Here is a 22,984-nt window from a genome sequence, read left to right as displayed (position 1 = left end):
TGATAGTTCTTCAGCTGACAACTGGATGGGCCACTGCTAGGCCAAAGGACGCTACTTGCTGGGATTCACCTCCCCTCCCCCCGCCCCCAACAAAGGACTGTGGCCCCTCAGAGAACCGCTCTGGAGGCCTCTGCTCCAGATTGGACTGGCAGTGGGCACACGCATGACCCGAGGGGACAGAGCAGACCGCAGAGGAAGCTGGGAGAACCAGGAGCCTGGTTCTGAGGCCTGCGCGGGTGCTGGTCCTGCCACCCTTGGGCCAGACTTCAAGGGGTGGCTCTTTTCCAAGGCCCCAGATTTGAGTGTTGAGTCTGAACACGGAATATACCAGTTGACAGTGTGCCACCCTAGACAAGTCCAGAGGTGCTGAGGTACTTCCTCCTCCCAGCTCGGAGGCAGCCCTCCCAGAGCATCTGGGGACCGGAGAAGGGACGCAGGCTCCCACCCCAGACGGCTGGGGGCGGGGCCGAACACCCCCCGCCCCGCCCCTCCCTGCTGCGCTCCGGGCGGGTGCCCAGGTAGCCCAAACCTGTTGGGCCGGTTTCGAGAGCGGGCCGGAGGCTGGTGAAGGATGCACGGCCTGCCCCGTGCGCCGCTCGCACTCTCGGCCCCCTGAGCCCGGTGCCGCCCGGCCCGCAGCCCACCAGCCGACCCCATGGTGCGCGCGCCCGGCCTCCTGGCGCCCCTGCTGGGCCTAGGCCTGGGGCTGGCCCTGAGCCCGCTGGGGGCGGCTGCGGGGGACTGCGGGGACCCTCGGCCGGGCGGAGCGCCTGGCGTTCGCCCCGGCGGCCAGGGCCCGCTGGATGGCCCCTCTCGTCCGCGCACCGGGGCCCCTGGACCCTCTCTACGGCACCGTGCGCCGCTTCCTCTCCGTGGTGCAGCTCAACCCCTTTCCCGCCGGTGAGTGCGCCTCTCCCCTAGGCGGGCCTCGCTATTGGGGTCGCCACCCTGAACCCTTGTCCCCCCTCCACCGCGGGGCGCGCCCACCCGGTCTGCAGGTGCTAGGAGGGCAGGTCCTCAGCACTTCCCACCCCCATCTTCCTCCCCAGAAGCGCGGGCACCCAGGGCATCACCTTCCTTTGTGACCTTGGACAAGCCCCTTTTCCTCTCTGAGCCGCAGTTTCTCTGTCCTCAAGTAGAGGAAGTTACATTCGAAATTCTCAAAGAGCTGGCTGAGACTTTCTCTGGTTCTAGTGGTGCCAGGATTTGGGAGGTCAGGAGGGGGAGCAGGACCTTTCCCAGCCGCCCTGCCTTTTAGGGGAAGGTCTGCTAGGCCAGGCCCCTTCTCTGCTTTTAACCAGGCTGCTGGCTTCCAGCCACAGGACCAACCTGGAGGGTCCAGGAGGAGGGGTGGGCCAGGCCTCCCTTCAGCCACACCCTCCTGTAGCCCTGCTGAGGCCTGGGCTGGACTGCCTGGGGCTCTGGTGACACTGCCTTCTCCAAGGGTTCTGTGGTGGTGGGAGGACCTCCTCTGGAGAGCCTACCTCCCCTTCCAGTGGGGACGGACACAGGGACAGGGCAGGTGCTGCCCCAGACTCAGCTTGACTCTTTCCCTAGAGTTGGTAAAGGCCCTGCTGAATGATCCGTCCTCCATGAAGGTGGATGAGGTGAGCACAGGGCCCTGCCGGGGGAGGGAGGTCCGAGGTGAGCCCGAGGGGCAGAAGGAGAAAGGCCGCCTCAGCTCAGCCCACATTGCTGGGTGTTCCCAGGGTGGGGTCTCAGGCACAGGCATCCCTTCCCCTCTTCTGTGAGCACTGCAGACCTGATTTCAAACCACAGCTTTGCCCTTAACTGTGGGGTTTGCAGTGAGCCCCGGCCTCCTTGTACTTCAGTTTCCTTGCTTGTAAGATGGTAAAGAACAGTAAGGACACCATGCACCTCGCAAGGGTTCAAGGATACACGTGCAAAGTGCCCCCCAACCCCCGAGTGCGCACCCCTCCCTTTCTGGTTTCCCTCTGGAGTCAGGACAGCCCCTCATGCCTTGCTGCCCTGCCAGGTGGTGCGGTACGAGGCGGGCTACGTGGTGTGTGCTGTGATCGCCGGCCTCTACCTCCTGGTGGTGCCCATCACTGGGCTCTGTTTCTGTTGTTGCCGCTGTCGCCGGCGCTGTGGAGGCCGAGTGAAGATGGAGCACAAGGCCATGGCCTGCCAGCGAGGCATCCTCATGGTCTTCCTGCTGTTGACTACCCTCGTGCTGCTGTGAGGGGCACCCACATCAGGTGGGAGGTGTGGGCCGAGGCCCGAGATGCCCACGGGCATCCAGCCAGCCCCATCTTCCTCCCCCATCCCCACAGGATCGGCATGGTCTGCGCCTTCGTCACCAACCAGCGCACGCATGAGCAGATGGGCCCCAGTGCCGAGGCTGTGCCAGAAACTCTGCTCAGCCTCCAGGGACTGGTCTCTGATGTCCCTCAGGTGAGCACCAACTAACCCCTCGTGCCCCACTAAGCACCAGGCCTAGGCAGGACAGAGCAGGGTGGGTCCTGCAAGTAAGCCCATAGCCTGCAAGTGAGAAAGGATGCCCCTTCCAGCACGCACCTGACTGCCCTCTACTGGAGAGTCACTGTAATCCATAAATGCACCCATGGTACCCTGAGGATGGATGCCCAGTGGTTTCGGGGATCAGGAAAGGCTGGGGAAGGGATGGGGCTGGGGCTGTCGGGTGACGGGAAGAGCAGCCACACGGCCCTGTGTTTGCCTAGGAGCTGCAGGCCTGTGGCACAGCAGTTTTCCCTTCCTCAGAAGCGAGTCTTGGAGGAACTGGATGGTGAGGGTTCCAGCTAGCAGGTTGGCCAGCCCCAGGGGCCCCCTCATCCCCTCCTCCCAGGCTCCACCTGCGAACACCCTTACAGAGGCGGAGGTCGGGCCCAGCCGAGCAGCACAGCAGCCACTCTGCTGCAGGACCCCCCTGTGGAGCCCGGGGCGGGCTGGCTGGCCGGGTTGGGGGCCCTAGGCTTCTGGGGGCCAGCTCTGCAGACTGCCCTGTGCTCTCCAGGTGTCGGCATGAGCATTGGGAACACGATCCACACCCAGCTCAAGAGCACGGTGTATGAGGTGCTGGCCTCAGTGCTCAGCCTGGGCCAAGGTGAGTGTCTCTGGGGGGCAGGCCCCACCCCCGCCCAGCCCTGCATTTCCGATGCCACCTCAGTAGGCCCCACCCCGACTTTCCCACACCTTTATCCTAGGATCCCTTCTGGCATCCCTTCCCACTCCTGGCTTAACGTGCCCTGGGGCAGTTTCCATTATAACTACATGAGGTTAACAACTGCTTGTCCCTTAGGTTGGGGGTGGGGGGAAATGTTTTGTTTCCCACAAGGCCTCCAAGGATGTTGGTAGCAGTGGAGACTGCTCAATCCAGGTGTCCATCTCTCAGCCCTGCAGGTCTCCGTGGACCACCTCCGAGCCCTGAATGCCACCTCCGTGGAACTGCGGAAGGGGCAGCAGGCCTTGGGGCCGGCTGTCCAGGGGCACCAGGAGCGCCTCCTGGCCCTGCTGCAGGAGTCCAGCTGCCAGGGCTGCGCAGAGGCCCTCAACAGAACCCGTGCGCTGAAGCTGGGAGCCGACTTCAGCCAGGTGCAGGGCCAGGACGGAGGCCTCTTGGAGCAAAGCGGGCTGCTCTGCCTGCTGCTCCAGGAACCCCTGGGCAGCCTGTATTCTGGACTCCTGACCTCTTTCCCAGGGCTGCCCCTCCAGTCTCCATGCACCCAGGGTTAATGATGGTCACCCTGGCAGTGGGGCAACAGCTTTCCTGGGCCACATGCTGTGCCGTGAGCCTCACAAGGATTAGGTTCTTGAGTTCTCCCTGCCACCCAGGGCTGTCAGGTCCTGTGGTGGTCCCCATCTTGCACACAAGGACACTGAGGGTTCAAAGACCTCTTTCCTCCATCCTCCCCCAGGGACTCCTCACAGTCCTCTCCATGGACTTTGTCATAACACCCCCCCCAAACCATTTCAGGTGCCCCCAGTGGACAACGTCCTGCATCGGCTAAAAGATGTCCCAGAGGCTAACTTCTCCAGCATGGTCCAGGAGGTGAGTCCTGCCCTGGTCTACCTGACTCCTCCCCCACTTGCCTGGGAATTCAAAATTGAGAGGCCTCGGTTTCCCCCTTTTGGGGTGGGAGCCCAGTTGAACCCAAGACTCGGGTCAAAGCAGGGCCTCACCTACCACATGGTGCCCCGGGCTGGAGGCTCGTGATGTTGGTCCTTGAGTGCACACGGTCTGGTGGGGGAGGCAGGCCTGGAGCTCAGAAGGAAGAGCTAGGACCCTCACGGGGTGCGGGGCTGGGGGTGGCAAGGGAACGAGCGCACAAACTGAGCCGCAGAGGACAGGCAGGCTCTCCTGGGTGGAGATAGGCTGTGGGGGAGGGTGCAGTGTGAGTCAACACCTGTAACCCAGGGCCTGGAAAATGCCGGGGTTGGGGAAGCGGTGAGTCAGCTGAGCTGGTGACTGGAGCAGAGGTTCCAGGAGAAAGAAAGTGGGAGCTGAGGCTGGACGAATAGGTTGGAGCTGGACTTCAGGAAAACAGTCCTGACGGCCATAGGCAGGATGGCTGGGAATCTACCGCACTCACGAGTCTAGGCAGGAGGGGCAGGGACAGAAAGGAGCAATGTCTAGAGGGCTGAGTCAGGCTGGGCCGAGGGAGGGGAGAAGGCATTGACCAAGAGAGCAAAGGGAAGCCTGTTTCCTGATTTCCTGGGCTGGGAGCACGAGGCAGGATTCTCTCCCTGTGGACCTAGCTGGGACCCCTCGGGTGGAGAGCAGGAGGCACAGCCACATTTGGTCCCCACAGGAGAACAGTACCTTCAATGCCCTCCCGCTCCTGGCTGCCTTGCAGATGGCCGACGTGGTCAGAGGTAAGGGCGAGCCCAGGGGCCCGGCTGGCTGCCCAGGATGCCCCCCATCCCACTCCTCCCAAAGAGGCTTGTTGAGAGAGGCATGGGGCAGTGGGGTGGGGGAGGGTGAAGGCCATCTCGGCCGGGCCTGGACAGAGAGTGGGCCAGCTCTGCGTGTCCCAGCTATTCTTCCTGCCCATCCGTCTCCTCCCTGGGCCCCGGGATGTCTTCCCCATCCCATAAGCCCCTGCTGCTTTGGGCAGAGCTGAAGAAGGTGGTGGCCCAGCAGCCTAGAGGGCTGAGGACGCTGGTCGAAGCATTCCCGGGCTGGGAGGCAGCTTCTCGCTGGAGCCAGGCACTGGAGGAGGCGGAACAGGGCAGCCGCCCCTACCTGAAGGAGGTGCAGAGATACGAGAAATACAGGTGCCTGGGAATGCGTGGGGGTGGGGTGGGATGGGCACCTCAGCTTCTCAGCCACCCGGGGCCCAGTTTCCAGCCCTTATCAACCCTGCTAGTACTGAGTCCCTGCCTCCATTGAAACCAAGACCCCATACTCCTTGGGCCTCCATGTCCCCACCTTGGCTGTGTGCCCTTGGGATCTAAACCTGGGGACCCCACTGGAACGGTGGGGCCTCAGGAAGTGTCTGCACCCACACTTCTAAAGCCCCAGCATTGGGGTGAGTGGTCCCACCCAGCCTCTAGGTCCACCAGCCCGTCCTGACTCCCTTTCACTGACGCCCCACCTTCTCTGCGGCAGGTGGACTGTGGGCTGCGTGCTGTGCTCCGTGGTCCTGCTTGTGGTGGTCTGTAACCTGCTGGGCCTCAACCTGGGGATCTGGGGGCTCTCTGCCAGGGAGGACCCCGGCCACTCAGAAGCCAAGGGCGAGGCTGGAGCCCGCTTCCTCATGATGTGAGAAGCTCTGGGGAGAGGGAAGGGTCCCTCCCCCAAGCTGGTAACTTTCTCTCATGCCCTGGACAGCTCCTGGTGTGGCTGTGGGAGCAAGTCCTGGGAATGAAGGGCCAGTTTTAGTTCTGGCTCTGAACTAACTTGCTGGGTGGCCCCAGGCAAATTATAATCCTCAGTGTCCTCATTTGTATGAAAGGGTTGGCCTAGAGCAGGAATGGCAAATAAGAAGCATTTCCCCTTCCCACACCGGTGGCAACTACAGTAATCAATGGCACCCTTTCCCACTGAACCCAGATACAGCCTCAGAATCCTTCTTAACCCAGCTTCTAGGCAGCAGCACTAATAGGAGGGGGCACCAGAGGTAGAATCTGTTTACCATCCTTGGACTAGACAGTGTCTAAGGCCAGGGCTGCCGCATTCAGTTGTGCAGGCTGATCACTGCATAAGGGTGCCTAGCCAAAGAGGTGAGTGAAACCCAGCCCATGTTTCACTCTTCAGGGCTCCCCTGACCTGGGGCTGTGCCTGTCTCACAAGGAAGCCCTGGTCAGCGACACAGGTCCTTCTCAGGTTCTCTAGGTTGGTGCCCCTGTTGGTGGATCACGGCTGGCTGTGCTAGGTGGTCTGCTGAGGCTGGGCTCTGGAGCTGATCACTTCCGTGTGCCTTGGGCCCAGAGTCCGGCAGTCCTGGCTCCTTGAGTAAAACGGCTGCCCTCCCCTTCAGGCTCCCAGGGCTGCCAGGGCACCATATCCACCAGTGGGCACGAGGAGAGGATGAGTTGGGGACAGTCAGCAGTTCTGAGTCCTCTCTTCTGTCCTGGAGGCTGAGTCCTCTGAGCTTCTCTCCCCAAAGGGCTCAGCCCTGGGGCCAACTCACTGACCATGCTTGCCCTGGGGTATGGGTGGGGACAGAGCATCTTGCCTCCTCTCTCCCATCTCAACCCTGTCCCTCTGCCTTCCCCAGGGGTGTGGGTTTCAGCTTCCTCTTCGCCACACCCCTCATCCTCCTCGTCTTCACCACCTTCCTGGTGGGCGGCAACATGCAGACACTGGTGTGCCGGAGCTGGGAGAGTGGAAAGCTCTACGAGGTGGGCCTGCCTTACTCCAGGGCCCAGAGGGATGTGGAGAGAGACGTGGGCAGAGCAAGAGGTTTAGAAGGAAGTGGGAGCCGGAGGGGGCAAGAGGGAGAGAGGGGCAGGAAGAATGGTGGAGTCGGCTAAGGAAAGAGACAAAACCAATGATAAATAAGGGGTGAGAGAAAAGAGCCAGTGAGCCCCTGGGGTGCTGCCCAGGCCCTGGAACAGGGACCCGGTGGGATGGTACCCAGACCTGAGCCCCTCTGCTCTCCTAACACTGAGTCTGGGAGCTGGGGATCCTGGTCCCCTATTGCATCAAGGAAGTGAGCCAAGTTGCTGGCATGGATCCTCTGCTGAAGACCAGAGGATCCAGGCCACCTTCCCAGAAATTTGTGGGGCAAGTCCCTGCCAGGAGTTAGGACCCAGGAGTGATTTGAGTTAGAGGCAGATTTGGGCTGGAGTCACAGGGCTGTGGTCTCTGCCGTGACAATAGTGTGGGACTAGGCCCTGCGGAGCTGGGGTGGCCTTGCCCCCAGACTCCCCGCTCTGGGCCCATTCCTCCCTTGCCCCATCTCTAGTTTGCAGACACCCCAGGGAACTTGCCCTCGTCCATGAACTTGTCCCAGCTTCTTGGCCTGAAGAAGAACATCAGCATCCTCCTGGCCTATCAGTGAGCAGGAAGCCTGGGCTGGGAGTGGTGAGGGGGAGCTGAGGGGAGTGTCCCACTAGGGCGATGGCAGCCCCCACCTGCCCTCCTTTTCTCTCATCTTCGATGCCCGTTGTTCTCCTCCAGACAGTGCAAGCAAGGGGCTGCACTCTGGAAGGTCCTGCAGCTCAATGACTCCTACGACCTGGAGAAGCACCTGGATATCAGCCAGGTGAGAGAACCTTCTGGAATACTGTGGGGACCCCTCCTGTAGATCCCCCCTCTTGGTCTTGCCTTTGTGGAGGGACCGTCTCCTTGAACCTAAGAAGTCTGCAAGAGCGACTGAGGTGCCTCAGGGGCAGGGGACCCAGGTGCAAGCTCAGGGCCTGGCCCAAGGCTAGAGCCCTGGGAAGGTTCCAGGGTGTGTGGGTGGGTGCATGAGTGCCTGGAGGCTATGGCCAGCTCTGAGCACCATGCTCCTGGAGAAATGGAACACAGATGAGGACAGGATGGTGACAGTGAGAGGGCTAGGGTGTGTGTGTCCTGACTGAGGACAGGCATTGGTTGGGATGCTCCAGTTGAGAACGGGGAGGATGGGGAGGGATGTGACAGTGAAAACGATGGTGGTGAAGTTGGGTACCACTGGAGGAGGGCTCACCACAGCCCCTTCTGAGCTCACAGTGCCAGTAAGTGGTGTCAGGATTTCCACCTCCCCTCGACCACCACCACCAGCCTGTTCCCTCATCTCTGGGCTTTGCCAGAACTTGGTATGTAGAATTGGAGAAACTTACCCATGCTGGCAAGAAACAGTTCTAGGACAAAGAAAATGAAGAGCTACTTCAAAAGAGGAGATGTACTTTGAAATGTGGGTCTCTTAATGGTGTACAGAAGCTGTAAAACGCCCCTTCTTTCCTCTCTCCACTCCTAAGTGAGGCGGGAGGAGAGCTGCCTTGACTCTGAGGGTTCCCGGGGAGCCCTCTCCAAGTATATCCTGGGAGAACTCACATTTCTCCCATCTGCCTCTCCCCCATCCCCTCCTACAGTGCTAACTCCTGATTCTGTATCCTCTCCAGGATCCTTCCAACTCCTTTGAGTCCACCACCCATTCCTAGCCCACAGGATAGCATGGCCAGGTAGTCCAGATTTCAATCCCAACTCCATGCCTTAAATTGTCTAACCTGGGACAGCTTCCATAATGCCTTAGCCACCGTCTCTTTCAGTGTCTCTAATCAGGTGTGAGATCCACTGAGCAGGCAGTATCCTGGTGGAGGCCACAGGGTGAAGGTGGGCCAGGGAGGGCTGCGACAGCGGGCCTGGGCAGAGGAGGCCCTGTGCCCTGGTAGCTGGAAGGGGAGAGCTCTCCGCCCTGGTCCAGGGAGGAGTGGGGTCTGAAGAGATAGGGCTTCAGGTCCAGAGGCACTGGGCCATCTGGCAACATACTAAATGTGACTTTAGGAGAACTTGTCCTCAAAGGAGATAATAATGAGCTGATGGTGCAGAGATAAGGAAGACAAAGTGTGTGCTTTCCAAGGCACCAGGAGGACTCTGCCCACCTTCAGACATCTCCTGTACCTGGTGCTTGAAACGCTGCCCTGAAATCCCCACCTCTGAGAAGATAAGCCTTTTCTCCCCCTGGGGAAGGCGGTGTGGTGGATGGGGGAGGTGAGCAGAGCAGGGCTCCATCCTCCAGTGCTCCTCTCTGGCTTCAGCCTCTTGTCCACTAAATATTAGGCTGAATTTCATGCCCTTCAAATCTCTCCCAGCAATGGTTGGAAATGTGGAGTCCCTTTTTAAACTGTGCTCTGTCTTAGAAATGTGAGTGTGTCCATTCATTCATCCAGTCATTTATTTTTACACATTCAGCAAACTTGTATTGTACCCGCCATGTGTGAGCCTCTGCTCCAGACGTTGCAGGTCGGGTACAGAGTGGGCAGACAAGGTGCCACTCTCAGGGAGCTGATGGCAATAAACAAGTACCCAAATAAGTAAATAGCATACAGGTGGAGACTGTACTATTGGTGATGTGATAAAGACGGGCCAGGAAGCTATTTTGTATCCTCCCAGGGAAAGTCTGCGTTGCTGTCCAGTAGCCAGAGGAGAGCTGGGTCTTGGTAGGGGGAGTTGGAGTTGGGGATGGTGGGTTGGGAGCAGAGGCCTGCTGGGAACCTCTCTGGGGTTGGGACTGTCCAGGGGAGGGGCCCTGGGTATCCAGGAGGAGGGCCCTGAGGGCCTGGTGACCCCTCACCTGGGATAGCAGCTCTGGGGGCCTGGCTCAGACACGGAGTGCGCCCCTACCCTGCCCTTTCTTTCCCAGTACACCACCAAGCTGCAGCAGGAGCTGCAGAAAATCAAAGTGGACGTGAAGAATCTGGACCTGCTGAGCCCAGCTGCCCGCCAGGACCTGGAGGCCCTGCAGAGCAGTGGGCTTGAGAACATCCCCTACCCTGGTTTCCTTGTCGAGGTCAGCAGTGGGCACCTCAGGCCAGATCAGAGAACAGAGGGGCCCGCAGAGGGGGTGGGGGTGTCTTGCCTTGTCTCGGCCCTCCGCCTTCCCTCAACTCCTCCGCATGTCCGTGGGGCCTCTTCTGTTGGGGGTGTCCCCAGATCTTGGGCCCCAGGGTGCCCCAACCCAACAGCATGTGTCACTGTTCATGGTCCTGAATCCAGTGCTGTGGCGAATACTGGTGGGAAGTGGCCTCTCTTTGGGTTACACCAGAGGGCGCCTCATTTTTTTTTCCTAATGGAAAATGTTTCATATTTCACAATTTCAGGTCAAACCCAGTGTGACTGATGTGTCACAATAGACTTAGCTGGTGTGGGTACTTTAGAAAAGACTGAGAATCAGGGGCTGGAGGGACCAGGGATCAGCCCCTCTTGGCCTCTTCTGTCCGTCTCTAGATCCAGAAGCCTGTGGTGAACACCAGCATGGAGAAGCTGGCGCAGGAGCTAGAAGGACTGTCCCAGACCCAGGTGAGAAGGGAGCGGAGACCCCACTGGGCAGGCAGGAGTCAGAGGCCTGGGAGAGGGGAGAGGGTAGGGGTGCCTGGATTGGGGAGGGGTGAGGGCAAAGACGGGGGACTGAGGGCCCCCACAGTGAGGGCTGAGGCTCTGGACCCCTGGATGGGATGAAGGGTTTTACAGCACCGGTTCTGACTCAAGCTCTACCATTGGCTGTGTGGCCTTGGTTCCACATCTCTGGGCCTTGGTACCTTCATCTGTAAAGTGGATTATCCTCCACCTCAGATCAGGTGCGGTAACGGGTCTGACATCACCCAGCTGGGCAAGTACTTCTCAGCTTGTACACCGACCGCTTGTAGGATCCACCGGGCCAGATGCTGTGAGGACAGCCTGGTGGATCAGATATCGTGACAGTTGCCCTCTGGAAGCTTACGCTCTGCTGGAAGAAATAGCATTTTGTATTTATAAATATTGAGAGTTTAAAAAGTTCTCTCAAGATGTCTCATAGATACCCCCCCAACCCCCCAAGAAGGGCGGAGCAAGGAAAATTCCTTGGTTTCAGCGACTGCTTGGCTGACATAGGGGCACCTAGCAAGCCAGGGCTGGACCTGGAACTTGGGCTCAGGCCCCCAAACCCAGATCTGGCTCAGGACTACAGGAGGCCTTGGGTTTCTGCCTCTGAGCCCATTTCCCACTTCCCAGCAGTATGTCTGGTTGAACAGTTTGGTAGAAGACACATTGGCAGAAACTGCCTGGCCCGGACTGGTACCATTCTGATCTGTCTCCCCTCAGGGCAATTCTATGCTGAGGCAGCAACTGCAGAAGGAGGCCCAAGGGCTCAGAAGCCTCCATCAGGAGAAGGTCCTCCCCCAGCAGAGCCTCGTGGTAAGTTTGGAGGCCCAGGAAGCCTGGGCCTAGGGAGGAAAGGCAGGGAGGGGGCCTGGAAGCAGACAGAGGCACTCGGAACCCTCTCTAACCATCCCCTTCCCTAACCAGCCCTTATCTCTTTTTTACAGGCCAAGCTCAACTTCAGTGTCAGGGCCCTGGCATCCTCTGCCCCATATCTCCAGGTGGCCGCTTGGGGTGGATGGGGTGGGTGGGGTGGAGCAGGTGCACAGCAGAGGGAGGAAGGAAGGGCGGGCCCAATTGGCTTGGGACCACACCTGCTCTGCCTGGTCCCACTGGAGGTTGAGGCTGGGGTGGGGAGAAATGAGGGTGGGTGGGCAGATCCTTGAGGACCACCATCTTTGGCTTCTGTGTCCTTAGGGCCTGTCACCCTCCACCCCAAGGTGAGCAGGTTGTGCGTAGTCTGTCGAGTTAATGAATGGATGAGTGAATGAGTGGCCGATCCCTGACTGAGCCCCTCCCCTCTCCCCTAGCTGGAGACTTCAGGTGTCCTGGACAATGTCACTCACCTGAAAGGAGAGCTGCCTGCCTGGGCCACCAGCATCCTGAAGAATGTGAGTGGGGGGGATAGGGCAGGGGGCAGGGGACTGCCTCAGAGCCAGAGGTGAGTTGAGAGGTCGAGGCACACGGGGCTCCCACTCCAGGCTTCTCCAGCCCTGCCCCATCACTGTGGCTCCCAGGAATGCCAGCTCGGCTGGTCCTGGTGGTGCCTGGCATGGGGGGGCAGGGGTGCTGGTCCTGGGGCTCCTACCAGCCCAGGGCCCCTCTCTTCCTGCAGGAGAGTGAGTGTTTCCTGACCCGGGAGATGGACTACTTCTCCCAGTACGTGGCCTGGGTGAGAGAGGAGGTGAGTGGGGGCTCAGGCCCTCTGGGCCGCAGGCAGGCGCCTAGGGCACCAGCTGTTCACCCTCCTCTGCTCCCTAGAACCCCTGGGAGGTGCCCTGGGCCTTCAGGATTGAACCCCAACTCCCAAACCCAGCATCTGTGACCCTATTCGCTGGCTGGGTTCTGCCCATCCGACTTCTGCCACAGCCCATCTCTGAGGCCCGAGGTGGGGCTGGGCTGGCCGTGGCTCTCTAACAATGCGCTGTCCACACCTTGCCCCCTGCCCTTCCTTATGCTGGTCCCCTTGCCCGGCCTGTCTGAGGCCACCCCAGCCCTCAAAGTTCACCCCCTCCTGTGGGCCCTTACAGACCCTGTGGACTGTATGTCACCCACATTAGGATGGCAGGGGTCTTGCTTAACCCTGAGTGTGTGTGCACACGTGTGTACAATGCATTATGTGTACGTGCACACACATGTGTTGCCTCCCAGTGAGAGTGTGACTTAGAGGACAGCTCTGGGCCCACAGTAGGGGCTTCATACAGGCTGGTGAGTTGGGTGGGAAGGGGAGGAGGTAAGCCATGAGCCGAGTCAGTGCATCCTCACCTCTCTGTGTTCCCACATCCACGTCTCTGCATACCCCTGTGCAGTGGCTCCCCACTATGTCCTTGGGCCTATCCACATCCCTGTCAACCTCTCTCTGCATAAGGGGTTTACAGCTGTGGGTCTGAGTGTCTCTGCCTGTACCTACATCATTTGACATGACAGGTGACCCAGCACATTGCCACCTGCCAGCCCCTCTCTGGAGCCCTGGACAATGGCCGAGTGATCTTGTGTGACATGGTGGCTGACCCCTGGGTGAGTGCCCCCCAGCTCATCAGGGCTCATGGACATCAGGGCTCCCATGGGAGGGGTAGTGTGGACAGGGCATGGGGGCTGCACCCTAATCCTTCCCCTCAGCTCTGAGAATGCCTCCCCTTGTCCCTCTGGGTCAATGGGGAGACCTGGGGGGGCGGGGCGGGGCGGGAAGATGCTGCTGCCCCACCACGGTGCGCTGATCTCGCACCCTTTGTTCCAGAATGCCTTCTGGTTCTGCCTCGCGGGCTGCACCTTCTTCCTGATCCCCAGCATCATCTTTGCTGTCAAGACCTCCAAATACTTCCGTCCCATCCGGAAACGCCTCAGGTGAGGAGGCTGCCAGGACTGCAGGGGGCAGTAGGGGCCCCAGAAGGAGTCCTGGCACCCTGCTACAACCCCTCCAGAGACCTCTAGGCAGGGGAGGATTATGCCTAACCCTGAAAGTTCATCCACTTGTCTGCCCCAAATCCTTCTTGCTGCAACACATCCACCAGACGTAGCTTTGGGAAACTTCCTACCCCTGGAGAGCTTCTGAGGCAAGAAATCCCAGGCTCTGGGTTTGTTCCTGTGTCAGGGCTGAGGGTCTGTGCCCAGGGGCTCACTCACTCACTTCCTGTGATGCCGCAGCTCCACCAGCTCTGAGGAGACTCAGCTCTTCCACATCCCCCGGGTCACCTCCCTGAAGCTGTAGGACCCCAGTGGGTGAGTTTCCCCACCCTCTTTAATTCCTGGGTGCCAGGGGTGGAGATGGGAAGGAAAGGGTTTGGGATCTGGGGTCTCCAGGGCGCAGGAGGGCAGGAAGGTTCTGAGACTTGGCCAAGACCGACAGGTCTGAGCTCGGCTCCTCCCTCCTTCCCCCATTTGGTTCTTGATCCAGAACAGGGATATTTGCTGCAAAGTGATGCCTGGGGCTGCCTGCCTCCCCCACTGACTTGACCTGGACCAAAAGACTTCTGTCGCTTTTGCTGTCAGAGCCCAGGCTGGCATCCAGGCCTGGATTGTCCCCAACTCCAGTGACCTGACCCCATCCTGCTGCTCCCTTTGCACCCCCTTTCTGCTCCTGACCGCCATTCATTCTCAAAAACACACTTCTGCTGAACTGCAGAGCCAACAGATTCTGCTAGGTGTCTATCCCTTATCCTCCTTGCTGTAGTCTGTCAGCACCAGGTAGAGCCTGTTCTCCACCTACTGGAACCCTCAGCCCCTTAGGTGGAACAGAGGCCCTGCCCAGCCCCACTCTGTCCCATCTGCCCACCCCGTGCCCACACCTCCCCCGCACCTCTCTAACCTCCTTGCCCCTTTTCCTCATCTTGGCCTCCCCAGCCCTTACATCTTCCCCTGGGGAAGTCCCTTGTCCCTCTTTGTCCCCTCTTTACCTTATCCCACTACCTGCTGGCCCCCACAGAGCCCTTCTGCCCAACCAAACTAATCATGTGAAGCCACTAAACAGGCCAGGGGCCATTGTGGCCTGGGCCTGGGCTGGCTGCAGGCTCTGCCTCATGCACCCCAAGCCCTCCACTGCTCGGGGACCGGGACCCTCCACAGGCCCGGGTCTAGACTTCTGGTCCCTGGTGGGTGAGGGAGGCCTGAGTGAAGGCTGAGCCCCCGCCTGCACCTTGGGTTGGAAACCACACCGCTGCCCCTCAGCTCCTCTCTGAGCCCTGGCTCCCTAGGAAGGGACCTGGGGCATGGGCTGGAGCAGGGTGTCCCCCTCAGCTCCCCAGAAGCAAGCCTCTTCAACAGCGCCACCCAGCTTTCCCAGGAGAGATCCAGTGGCCACAACAGGATTTTGCACTGTGGCCCTCACTCCTATCCTATGTGCGTGGCCTAGGGTCATCCCTGGTCCATCCCTGTGCTCTGTCTCTGTGCTGGACCCTGAATTCCAGAAATGGGAAAGAGGAGGAGAGAGAGGAGACGGAAGGACCTCGCATCCATTAAAGTGTTCTCACTTGGCTAAGTCTTGGCCTTGGGTCTTTCAGCTCTTCCAGGCTAGGGCCCTGGATGTGGTTGGCGTTTAATGAGTGTTTGGGGAGAGGAGAATCCCAGGTGTCCTCTGACCACAGGCACCCAGTGACACCCCAGCAACCTGCAGGTGGGGAGTGGGGCCTACTCTGGGAGAAGGAAGACTGGGGTTCACATCCTGGCTCTAATGCTTGGTAACCAGGGCACCTTGAACAGTTTCTTGGGTCCCCTAGACCTCTTCATCTATAAAATAGGGAGAATAGTTATAGCCACATCAGAGGGTTGTGAAAAATGTGACAGTGTTTGGAAATCCTTTGGCAGGGGCCGGCACAAAACAAATGCTCAGATGCCGCTCTTTTTATTTCCTCCATGACTGTTCTGAGCAGAGCTGGGTCTGGGCAGATACAGGGGAAGAAGGAGACAGATCCCTGTTCAAAGGCACAAAGCCTTTTAAGGTTATAGTCTGCTGAATTTCAGGGGGTATCTGTGTTTAATTGCATCTTACAAACCAGCAACAAATTTGCTGCTAAAATTAGGATGGTGCCTACACAATGTATTGTCACCATTGCAAGTACTCTCAGACAGGCATCCTTGAACGTAGTACAGTCGCCTCTTTTTGGCTTTTCCCAGAGAAATTTTGACTTGCTTTTGATCTGATGCCCTGTGTGGGGAACTATAGCACCCTGCATCTGAAGAATGAAATCAGTGGGATTAAAAACAGAAAACCATTAAAAAATCATTTCCAGTTCTGTATCAGAATTGCCTATCTTATCTTTTATATATTTGAGTGTATTCTGTGTTATTTTAAGTTCAATAACTCCCTAATATGGAGCCTCTGTGAGTCTGTTTCTAGTGTCTGTTTTTTCTCTTGATTTTTGTTAGTTTTGTCTTGTCTCCTTGCACACTTGGCAAAATTGAGTACCACCCATTTTATCTGAAAACCTATAAAAATAATTTGAGGCTGAGGATGAAGTTATCTTGTTCTGTGAGAATAATGTTTACATCTGACAAATGGCTGGGGATCCTTCAAACCGGGTTGTTTTAATTTACTTTCAGGGACTGAGTGATTTGCAGTCCCTTGGAGCACTTGTCTGTTTCCAGTTCATTCATATTCTGGGGGGGTAAAAACTTCTGTGGACCCAATCCAAAGCATGAAGGGTTTGCCAGGCACCCTCTGCTCTTGGTGGGCCTAGTTTTGACCTCCTTAGTCCCAGAGGCTGTAAACAGCTCTGCTGAGCATCTTTGCCTTGTCTTCTGGGATCAGCAGAAGGGAGAAAGTTGCCCCAGATGCCAGGCACATGTCACTGGGTTTCTTTCTTTTCCTAGGTCTTGGCCTGGTGATTTTACTGCCTTGTTTGCTCCCTGACACTCCCAAATCAAACTTAAATGTGTGTGTGTGTGTTTGTTTATTTAAATTTTTAATTTTATTATTATTTTCTTACTGGAGGTCCTGGGGATTGAACCCAGCACCTCCTGCATGCTAACTGTGCACTCTACCACTGAGCTATACCTACTCCCCCCTAAATATATATATATTTTTTGAGCAGCTTTTAGTTGTCCTCAGTTGGGAATTTAGTCCAAATTACCTGGCCACCATGATCAGAAGTAATAATCCTAAATCATTAACTGATTTTTTCCCCTGTGACTTGGGAAAGGCTGCCACTCATTGAATTTAATATTAAGAAACCTTGGCCCAGCCAGTTGAACATAGACTTTCATATATATATATATATATATTTTTTTTTTTAATTGAAGTGTAGTCAGTTTACAATGTGTAGATTTCTGGTGTACAGCATAACAGTTCAGTCACACATATACATACATGTATTCGTTTTCATATTCTTTTTCATTGTAGGTTACTACAAGATCTTGAATATAGTTCCCTGTGCTACACAGTAGAAACTTGTTGTTTATCTTGAACATGGACGTTTCAAAGGAGCTTAGCGTGGAAAGCATCACTGTAGGCTCTGGTAACCTGGGGGTGGGGCTGGCGCTCTGCAGGTGACAGAAATAGCCACAAAGAGAAATATATTACATATTTTCCCAGTTTTAAAATGCTGAGATCCTAAGATGCTCATCCTACTTTATGTGTGAAGCAAAGCCCCTTCGTGGTCACAGTGTCATCTGTTCTCGTGACATTCCCTGAAGAGGGTGGGATTGTCATCCTTGTCTCATGGTTGGGCAGATAAAGCCCCAAGTGGAAGCACTGCCAGGCCTTGGATTCAGATGCCCTAACGCGGTGGCCGTGGAGGTGTCCTCCTGGGCACACTGCCAGTCCACACTCCCCGTGGGAGTGTGGGAGGGAGGCTCCGTCTCCAAGGAGGTGTGATCCGAGTGTCCTTGCTGTCCCTGTGGCAGCAGGGGTGACAGATTGGAGGGCCTGGGAGTTCTGCCAGCCTGGCCATCCCAGAGCAAAGGCTATGAGCCGTGAGTGGCAGATTCTGCCAAATGCCACATGGGCCAGGGCATCAGGTCCCAGGTGGCTGGCCAGGGTAGTTCTGGCTGGCTCTGGGTGTGCAAAGGAAGGGCCACATGGCTAGAGGCTGGCTCAGGCTACCTGAGGGGGCAAACAAAGAGCGTTTGATTTACTGAGCTCTGAGTATAAACCAGGAAGTGTGCTAGGCCCTTCACATGACCTGACTAAGAGACCAGCACTGAAACTGTGCTAAGCATCTCTGTCTCTGTCTGTCTGTCTGTCTGTCTGTCTGTCTGTCTGTCTCTAACCCCTTGGCCAGGGGCAGGCAGAACCGGGGCCCAAAAGGGTCTGGAGAAAAGATACAGACTGGGGACTCCATGGAGCCAGGTTTGGGATATGTCGTTGAAAAGAATCAATAAACAATCAGTAATAAGAACAGAAAAGAGTTTTATTTGAGCCAAATTGAGGACCAGCCCAGAAGTCCGCTTCCCAGATGACTTCAGGAAACTGCTCTGAAGAAGCAAGGTTTTCAGCACAGTTTTATATCTCGTCAGGGCAAAGAATATGACACGAGTCAGGAATAACTTTCTTCAAGGTTTCAAAAAACAGACCAGCATGTACAGTGCGGCCTTGGCACCTGGGAAGGGAGTCTTATCATCAAAGGAGGACCAGCATTGGCATCCCAGGAGGAGGGGCATTTAATCTTTATTTTTAACATGAACATTCTTTACTTCTGGTTCATGAGCCCTTTTCTTTAGTAATAAAAGCAGATGTGCAAAGTCTGTTTGATAGGCCACAAACAGCCTGTTTGATTAGCATCAAATTCAAGTGAACACATGTATGAGCCAGAATGACTTCCCTATGCCTCAATATGTGAAAACGTCTTTCATGTTTACAAAAGTGCCTGAGGAGGAAGGATTTGAACTTGGGTCTAGAGTGGAGAGGATTGTGAAAAGCAGTTGAGGAAGCTCCAGAAGACCCCGAGACTTGGGGGTGGGGCTGGCGTGAGCCCTCACCAAGATGGGATTAGAGTGAAGCCCCCCAGCTAAGCTGCTTGTCACTGCCTGCTCTCAAATGCAGGCCACTCACATGTTGTGACATAAGGAAACTCAACCTTCCTCCAGGCTTGACATCATCCCTTCCCCCTTCCAAACTCCCTCATCCTCGGGCTTCCCACCGTGAGGAAAACCACAGCTGAAACCCATCAGGCTGACGAGCTCGTGGCCGACAGGGCAAGGTCCTCCTGCAGCCTTTTTTGGGTCTGATGCACTTGCCAAAGAATCTCCGGAAACTCCCATTCTCAGGGAGAGTTAGACTCTGCCCACGTGCCCACACTGCTGTTGGGCCCGCTGGGGCCCACGTGAGGAGCCGGGCTCTGGAATGTCCTTGACCTCCATGCTCTCCTGGCCTTTCTCAGTCCTGCATTCCCCACGGCCCTGTGCGGACAAGCCGGAAGTGCTCTAGAAAAGCCCCTGCAGGTGCCAGGGGAGGAAGAGGTCATGGCGGGGCACATCCCTCCATGTGTGTTTTATGCGTGGCACCCCCTTGATGGCAACTGCAGTAGAAGATTCCCCAGGTCTGGAGAGGTAGGCAGTAATTCCTGATTTGTTGCAGCTTTAAGCTTGAATTAACTTGTTAATTTGGAAAAATGCATCTCTGGGTGGTGGAAGTTCAGCCAGTGCACCAAGGTGGGGGGCGTGGGGGGTGCTTCTCTGGTTCTACCTCCGCAGACCAGGACATAATTAAGGCCAGGCCTGTCCTGGGCGGCATGCTGGCAAGTTTCCAGGCTGATGTATGGAGCATGGGAGGTTTGGCAGTGTCTTAGCTACGTGCTCACTTCGGGATGAAAGGAACAGGCTTTCTGTACCTGCTTTGTCACTTTCTAGCCTGTGACCTTGGGGAAATCATTTAACTTTTCTGGGTCTCACTTTTGTCATCAGCAGAGATGACCGCACTTCCCTTCCCAAGGCCACTTTGAGGACCCATCATGATCAGGGTGTCCCTGCTTGCTCAGAGCCAAGGTCACTAGGTAAAAGGCCTCCCTGGCTCTCATGGAGCTCAGCCTCTGACCCTGACCTGACAGCTGCAGGGGGCTTGCCCGCACCTCTCCCCAGGGTGCAGCGGTTGGGGGCAGCTCCAGAGTTCACTGAGTATGAGGCCCGGGCGGTCCTGGAAGTCCAGCCAGGCCAGACACCTGGACCACCTCCTACTCTAGAAATACTCCTCCTCCCTTGGTGGGTCAACAGCTCCAGGCTAATTTTTTACTCCTAGGATCTGAAAGTTGGAGCTGATCGGCCGGCTCAAACACACACACACACACACACACGCACGCGCATACACACACGCAAATGGAGAAGGGCCTGCAAGTGCTCTTGTGCCTGCAGAGGAGGGGGTGTCTCAGGGCTCTGTTTCCATGGGAACCAGTGGCACAGGCTGGCTCCTTCCTGGGGTGCAGAAAAGAGAAACTTGGCTGAGGTTTTGGGCACCTGGCTCCTGGGCGGTTTCCCCAGGGGCTAAGCAAATACCCAGGGGTTGCCCTCCTGAGGGGCAGGAAGGATTCCCCCTCTCCATGACGCCCAGGGGCCCTCACCCATTTACTCCACCACCACCCCCAGGAGGTCTGGCCTGGTGCCTCATATGGTCCCAGCTGCCCTGATGTGGTCCCAGCCTCGGACACAGATAACAAGGACAGAGGACAGGCTGGCTGGAGAGCATAAGGAGCTCAGGTTTGGGGAGGGCTGCCCCACTGCAAGGCCCTGTGTGGGGCAAAGGAGACAGGTAAGGGTGGGGCACAGATGAAAGAGACTGAAGGACCCCGGCCTGTGACCCTTGTGATGCAACCTTGGTAGCAGTCGCCATCTCTGGGTGATGAGCCCCCATCGGTGGGGCCATTGAGCCCAGAAAGATGTCCCCACCGGGAGGATGCTCCAGACACAAGGGGTGTCTAGAGGTCACCTGCAGAGCGGCTGGCAGGATACCAGGGAGACGGCTCTCCTTGATGGCAATGCCCGAGGTCATCTGGGGTTACTTCACCTGGTGTCCAAAAGGAGGGGCCAGTAGGATGAGGGAGGGGGCAGCAAGGAGGGGCGGGGCTGCCCTGTTCTGGAAAATGCTTTGAGAGGCTCTCCAGGGCTCCAGTGCTGCCCCCTCCCCCTGTTGGGACAGGAAGTTGTGTCGTAGTTCCCCTCCCCCAGTCCAGGCTCTCTGCACCCTCCACCCGTCCCCGTCCCTGTCCCAAGTGTGTGCGTTAGAGAAAGAGACAGACAGTGGGGGTGGCGCACAGAGAGAGACGGCCAGCAACAAGGGCAGAGGGGGAGAGGGGAGACCCAGAGAGCGGGACTTCAACAGGCTGACACGCAGGGTTAGAAAAAGCATCCATCAGAGGGCGTGGGACAGGGAGCCGGGGAGAGATGGAAAATATGAGAGAGACACACACGGAGAGAGGCTGAGCGAGGAAGGAGGCAGAGCAGAAGGGGTGGAGCCTAGGGCAGAAGCGTGCAGGGAGGGCGGGTGGGTAGGGGGCGGGCGAGGAGCCGCCAGTGACAATTACGTCTGGGTCCAAGCAAACATGAGGCAGCTGCCAGCCCGACCTGGCAGTCCTGTTCGCCTCCGCTGCAAAGAGGGGAGGCCGGCAACAGTTTCCTCCGGTGCCCAGGATGCAGCGGGCCAAGGTAGGTGCTGGGGTGGGGGTGCTGGGGGCTGCACCAGGACGGGGAGTTCGGGCTTCTGGGGGTTGCCCTGGACCAGGGGACCTTGTTGTGCCTTTTCCTTTGACCCCGTTTCCCTACTTTCCCCTGTAGGGTCGCTTTTCGGAAAAGTAAGTGTTGGGGTGTCTTGGCTGGGAGGCTGGACTCCTGGGGTCCCCTTTGTACGGCAGAGGATTTAGGTGTTTATGGAACGAAGCTGGATGGAGCAGGAGCTTGGGGTCACCCACGTGGTTCAGTTAAGCCCCCTGAGCAGGTGCCCAGGTGCTGACCCTGACCCTGAGCCTGGGCCCACAGCTCTTAGGGTTGGGGAAAAGTTGAGTGCTGGGGTATCTTATGCTTGAAGGCTGGTGGATGAGTGCATCTTTTAATTATTCAAGTAATTAATGAATGTCCACTTCCTAAAGGGCTATGAGAGCCCTGACAAGGACACATGCAGGTGGTTCCCACTCTGTGGGGCTGCTGGGAGGTTGGAGGCAGAGAGTGCAGGGAAAATACCTGGGATAGAGGACAAGAAATGGTGGTGGGGTGTTGGGAAGGATAAAGAATAGTTAAATGAAGAATAACAAGGGACAGGAAAATAAGCCAACCCCAGGAATATACTCAACTCCCAGAGAATCTGTCCTGATACCTTGCCAGCTCCCCACATATTTGAGACAGTTTTACATTGAAAGGAAGAAAAAAAACCACCAGGATTAGATCTGGCTGCTTGTAACAGAGCAGCCCAAATAGCAGTGGTTTGAACAAGGTTGGTTGCATTTCTCTCTCATGCAGAAGTCCCGGAGGGAGGCACTAGAGGGTTGGCATGGAGGCCCTACGGTCAGCAGGGACTCAGGCTCCATCTGTCTCACTGGCTTCCATTCTTGAGGTTACCTTAAGGTCCAAAATGGCTGCCAGAGCTCCAGCCAGCACACACAGGCAGCAGGAAGTAGAAAGAAGGAATGGCAAAAAAAAAAAGGAAAGAAAACAAAACACAACACAAAAAGACACCTCAGATAAAATCAGGGTTTTGTGAAGAATGAAGAATGTTTACTGGGCTGGCATCTGAGTTTCTCCCCAACTCCCACCTCCAGAGATGGCTTCCTGTGTCTCTGTCACCCATGAGGAAAAGCAGCCCAGAGTGGGCTTGTGGTTGCTGGCTCCAGGCAACTGCCCCAGAGCCCCAGCCCACCCCTTCTCTGTCTGCTCCATCTCTCAGGGGTGCTAGGAGGATTGGCAGAGGTGATGACGTGAAACCCTCTGAGCGTGGGAGAGGGCATGTTAAAAAAGTACTCTCTTTCTCACCTTAAGTCTCCCCAGCAACCTCCAGGCAGACAGGGCAGAAGTAGAGAAACTTAGCACTTGTCACAGGCTCACACACTATGTGCTCCCTGCACACACGAGCCCCAGCCAGCATAGTTCACGTGCATCCGCAGGCGTCGGTATGAGCATGCAGTGCACACCTGTGCCCTGTGACTGTGCCCACACTACCCACGCTGCGTGAGTTGCGTGCACACAGAGGAGGGGATTTCTCCTGAGTCAGACTGCATACAGATGTGCCCGCAGCCTGCTCTGTCCACCAGGCAGGGGACAGTCCTCCTTCTCTTGCCTTTCCTCTGCTGTCCCTACCTGCCAGGAGGTCACTCCCTGTCCCTGCCAGCTGGGTGGAGTGAGTGACCCAAGTCCTGCAGGTGCATCTTGGCCACTGTGACCCCACACTGGCCTCCACCCTCCCCCACAACCAGTGGATCTCGCTGTGCCTGCCGGGGGCTTTCCTGTGGCTGGCCTGGCCAGAGACTAGGGGGGTCCCACATCTGCTGCTGGGCCAGGCAGGGCAGTAGTCCTAGGAAAGCCACCACTGTGTCCCTTACCAAGGTCAGCAGAGGGCTGTGAAAACCACCTTCCTTCCTGGTGACAGCA

General features: G+C 57.1%; 2 protein-coding genes across 2 annotated transcripts in view; both read left to right on the top strand.

Annotated features, from left to right (window-relative positions):
• The first annotated feature begins 541 nt into the window (after positions 1-541).
• Positions 542-15,724, top strand: PROM2 (prominin 2). Its single transcript, XM_032469540.1, is given in 26 exon segments — positions 542-745; positions 747-900; positions 1,558-1,607; positions 1,997-2,199; positions 2,295-2,415; positions 2,703-2,714; positions 2,716-2,767; positions 2,996-3,085; positions 3,374-3,573; positions 3,956-4,030; positions 4,791-4,854; positions 5,097-5,256; positions 5,591-5,743; positions 6,702-6,825; positions 7,392-7,483; positions 7,607-7,691; positions 9,774-9,920; positions 10,358-10,429; positions 11,210-11,302; positions 11,434-11,487; positions 11,797-11,877; positions 12,102-12,170; positions 12,914-13,003; positions 13,224-13,330; positions 13,631-13,705; positions 13,881-15,724. Coding segments are annotated over 25 exon segments (2,502 nt in total). The 5' UTR covers positions 542-655; the 3' UTR covers positions 13,695-13,705; positions 13,881-15,724.
• A 5,188-nt stretch (positions 15,725-20,912) lies between these two features.
• The window catches only part of KCNIP3 (potassium voltage-gated channel interacting protein 3), a 74,388-nt gene continuing 72,316 nt past the window's right edge, over positions 20,913-22,984 (top strand). The window contains exon 1 of the mRNA XM_014553204.2: positions 20,913-21,052. Coding sequence (XP_014408690.1) covers positions 21,038-21,052 — 15 coding nt within the window. The 5' untranslated portion in view covers positions 20,913-21,037. The remainder of the gene's footprint in view (positions 21,053-22,984) is intronic.

The sequence above is a fragment of the Camelus ferus genome, chromosome 28 (assembly GCF_009834535.1).
Source record: "Camelus ferus isolate YT-003-E chromosome 28, BCGSAC_Cfer_1.0, whole genome shotgun sequence".
NCBI classification, from domain to species: domain Eukaryota; kingdom Metazoa; phylum Chordata; class Mammalia; order Artiodactyla; family Camelidae; genus Camelus; species Camelus ferus.
This window is presented reverse-complemented; position numbering and strand designations above follow the sequence as displayed.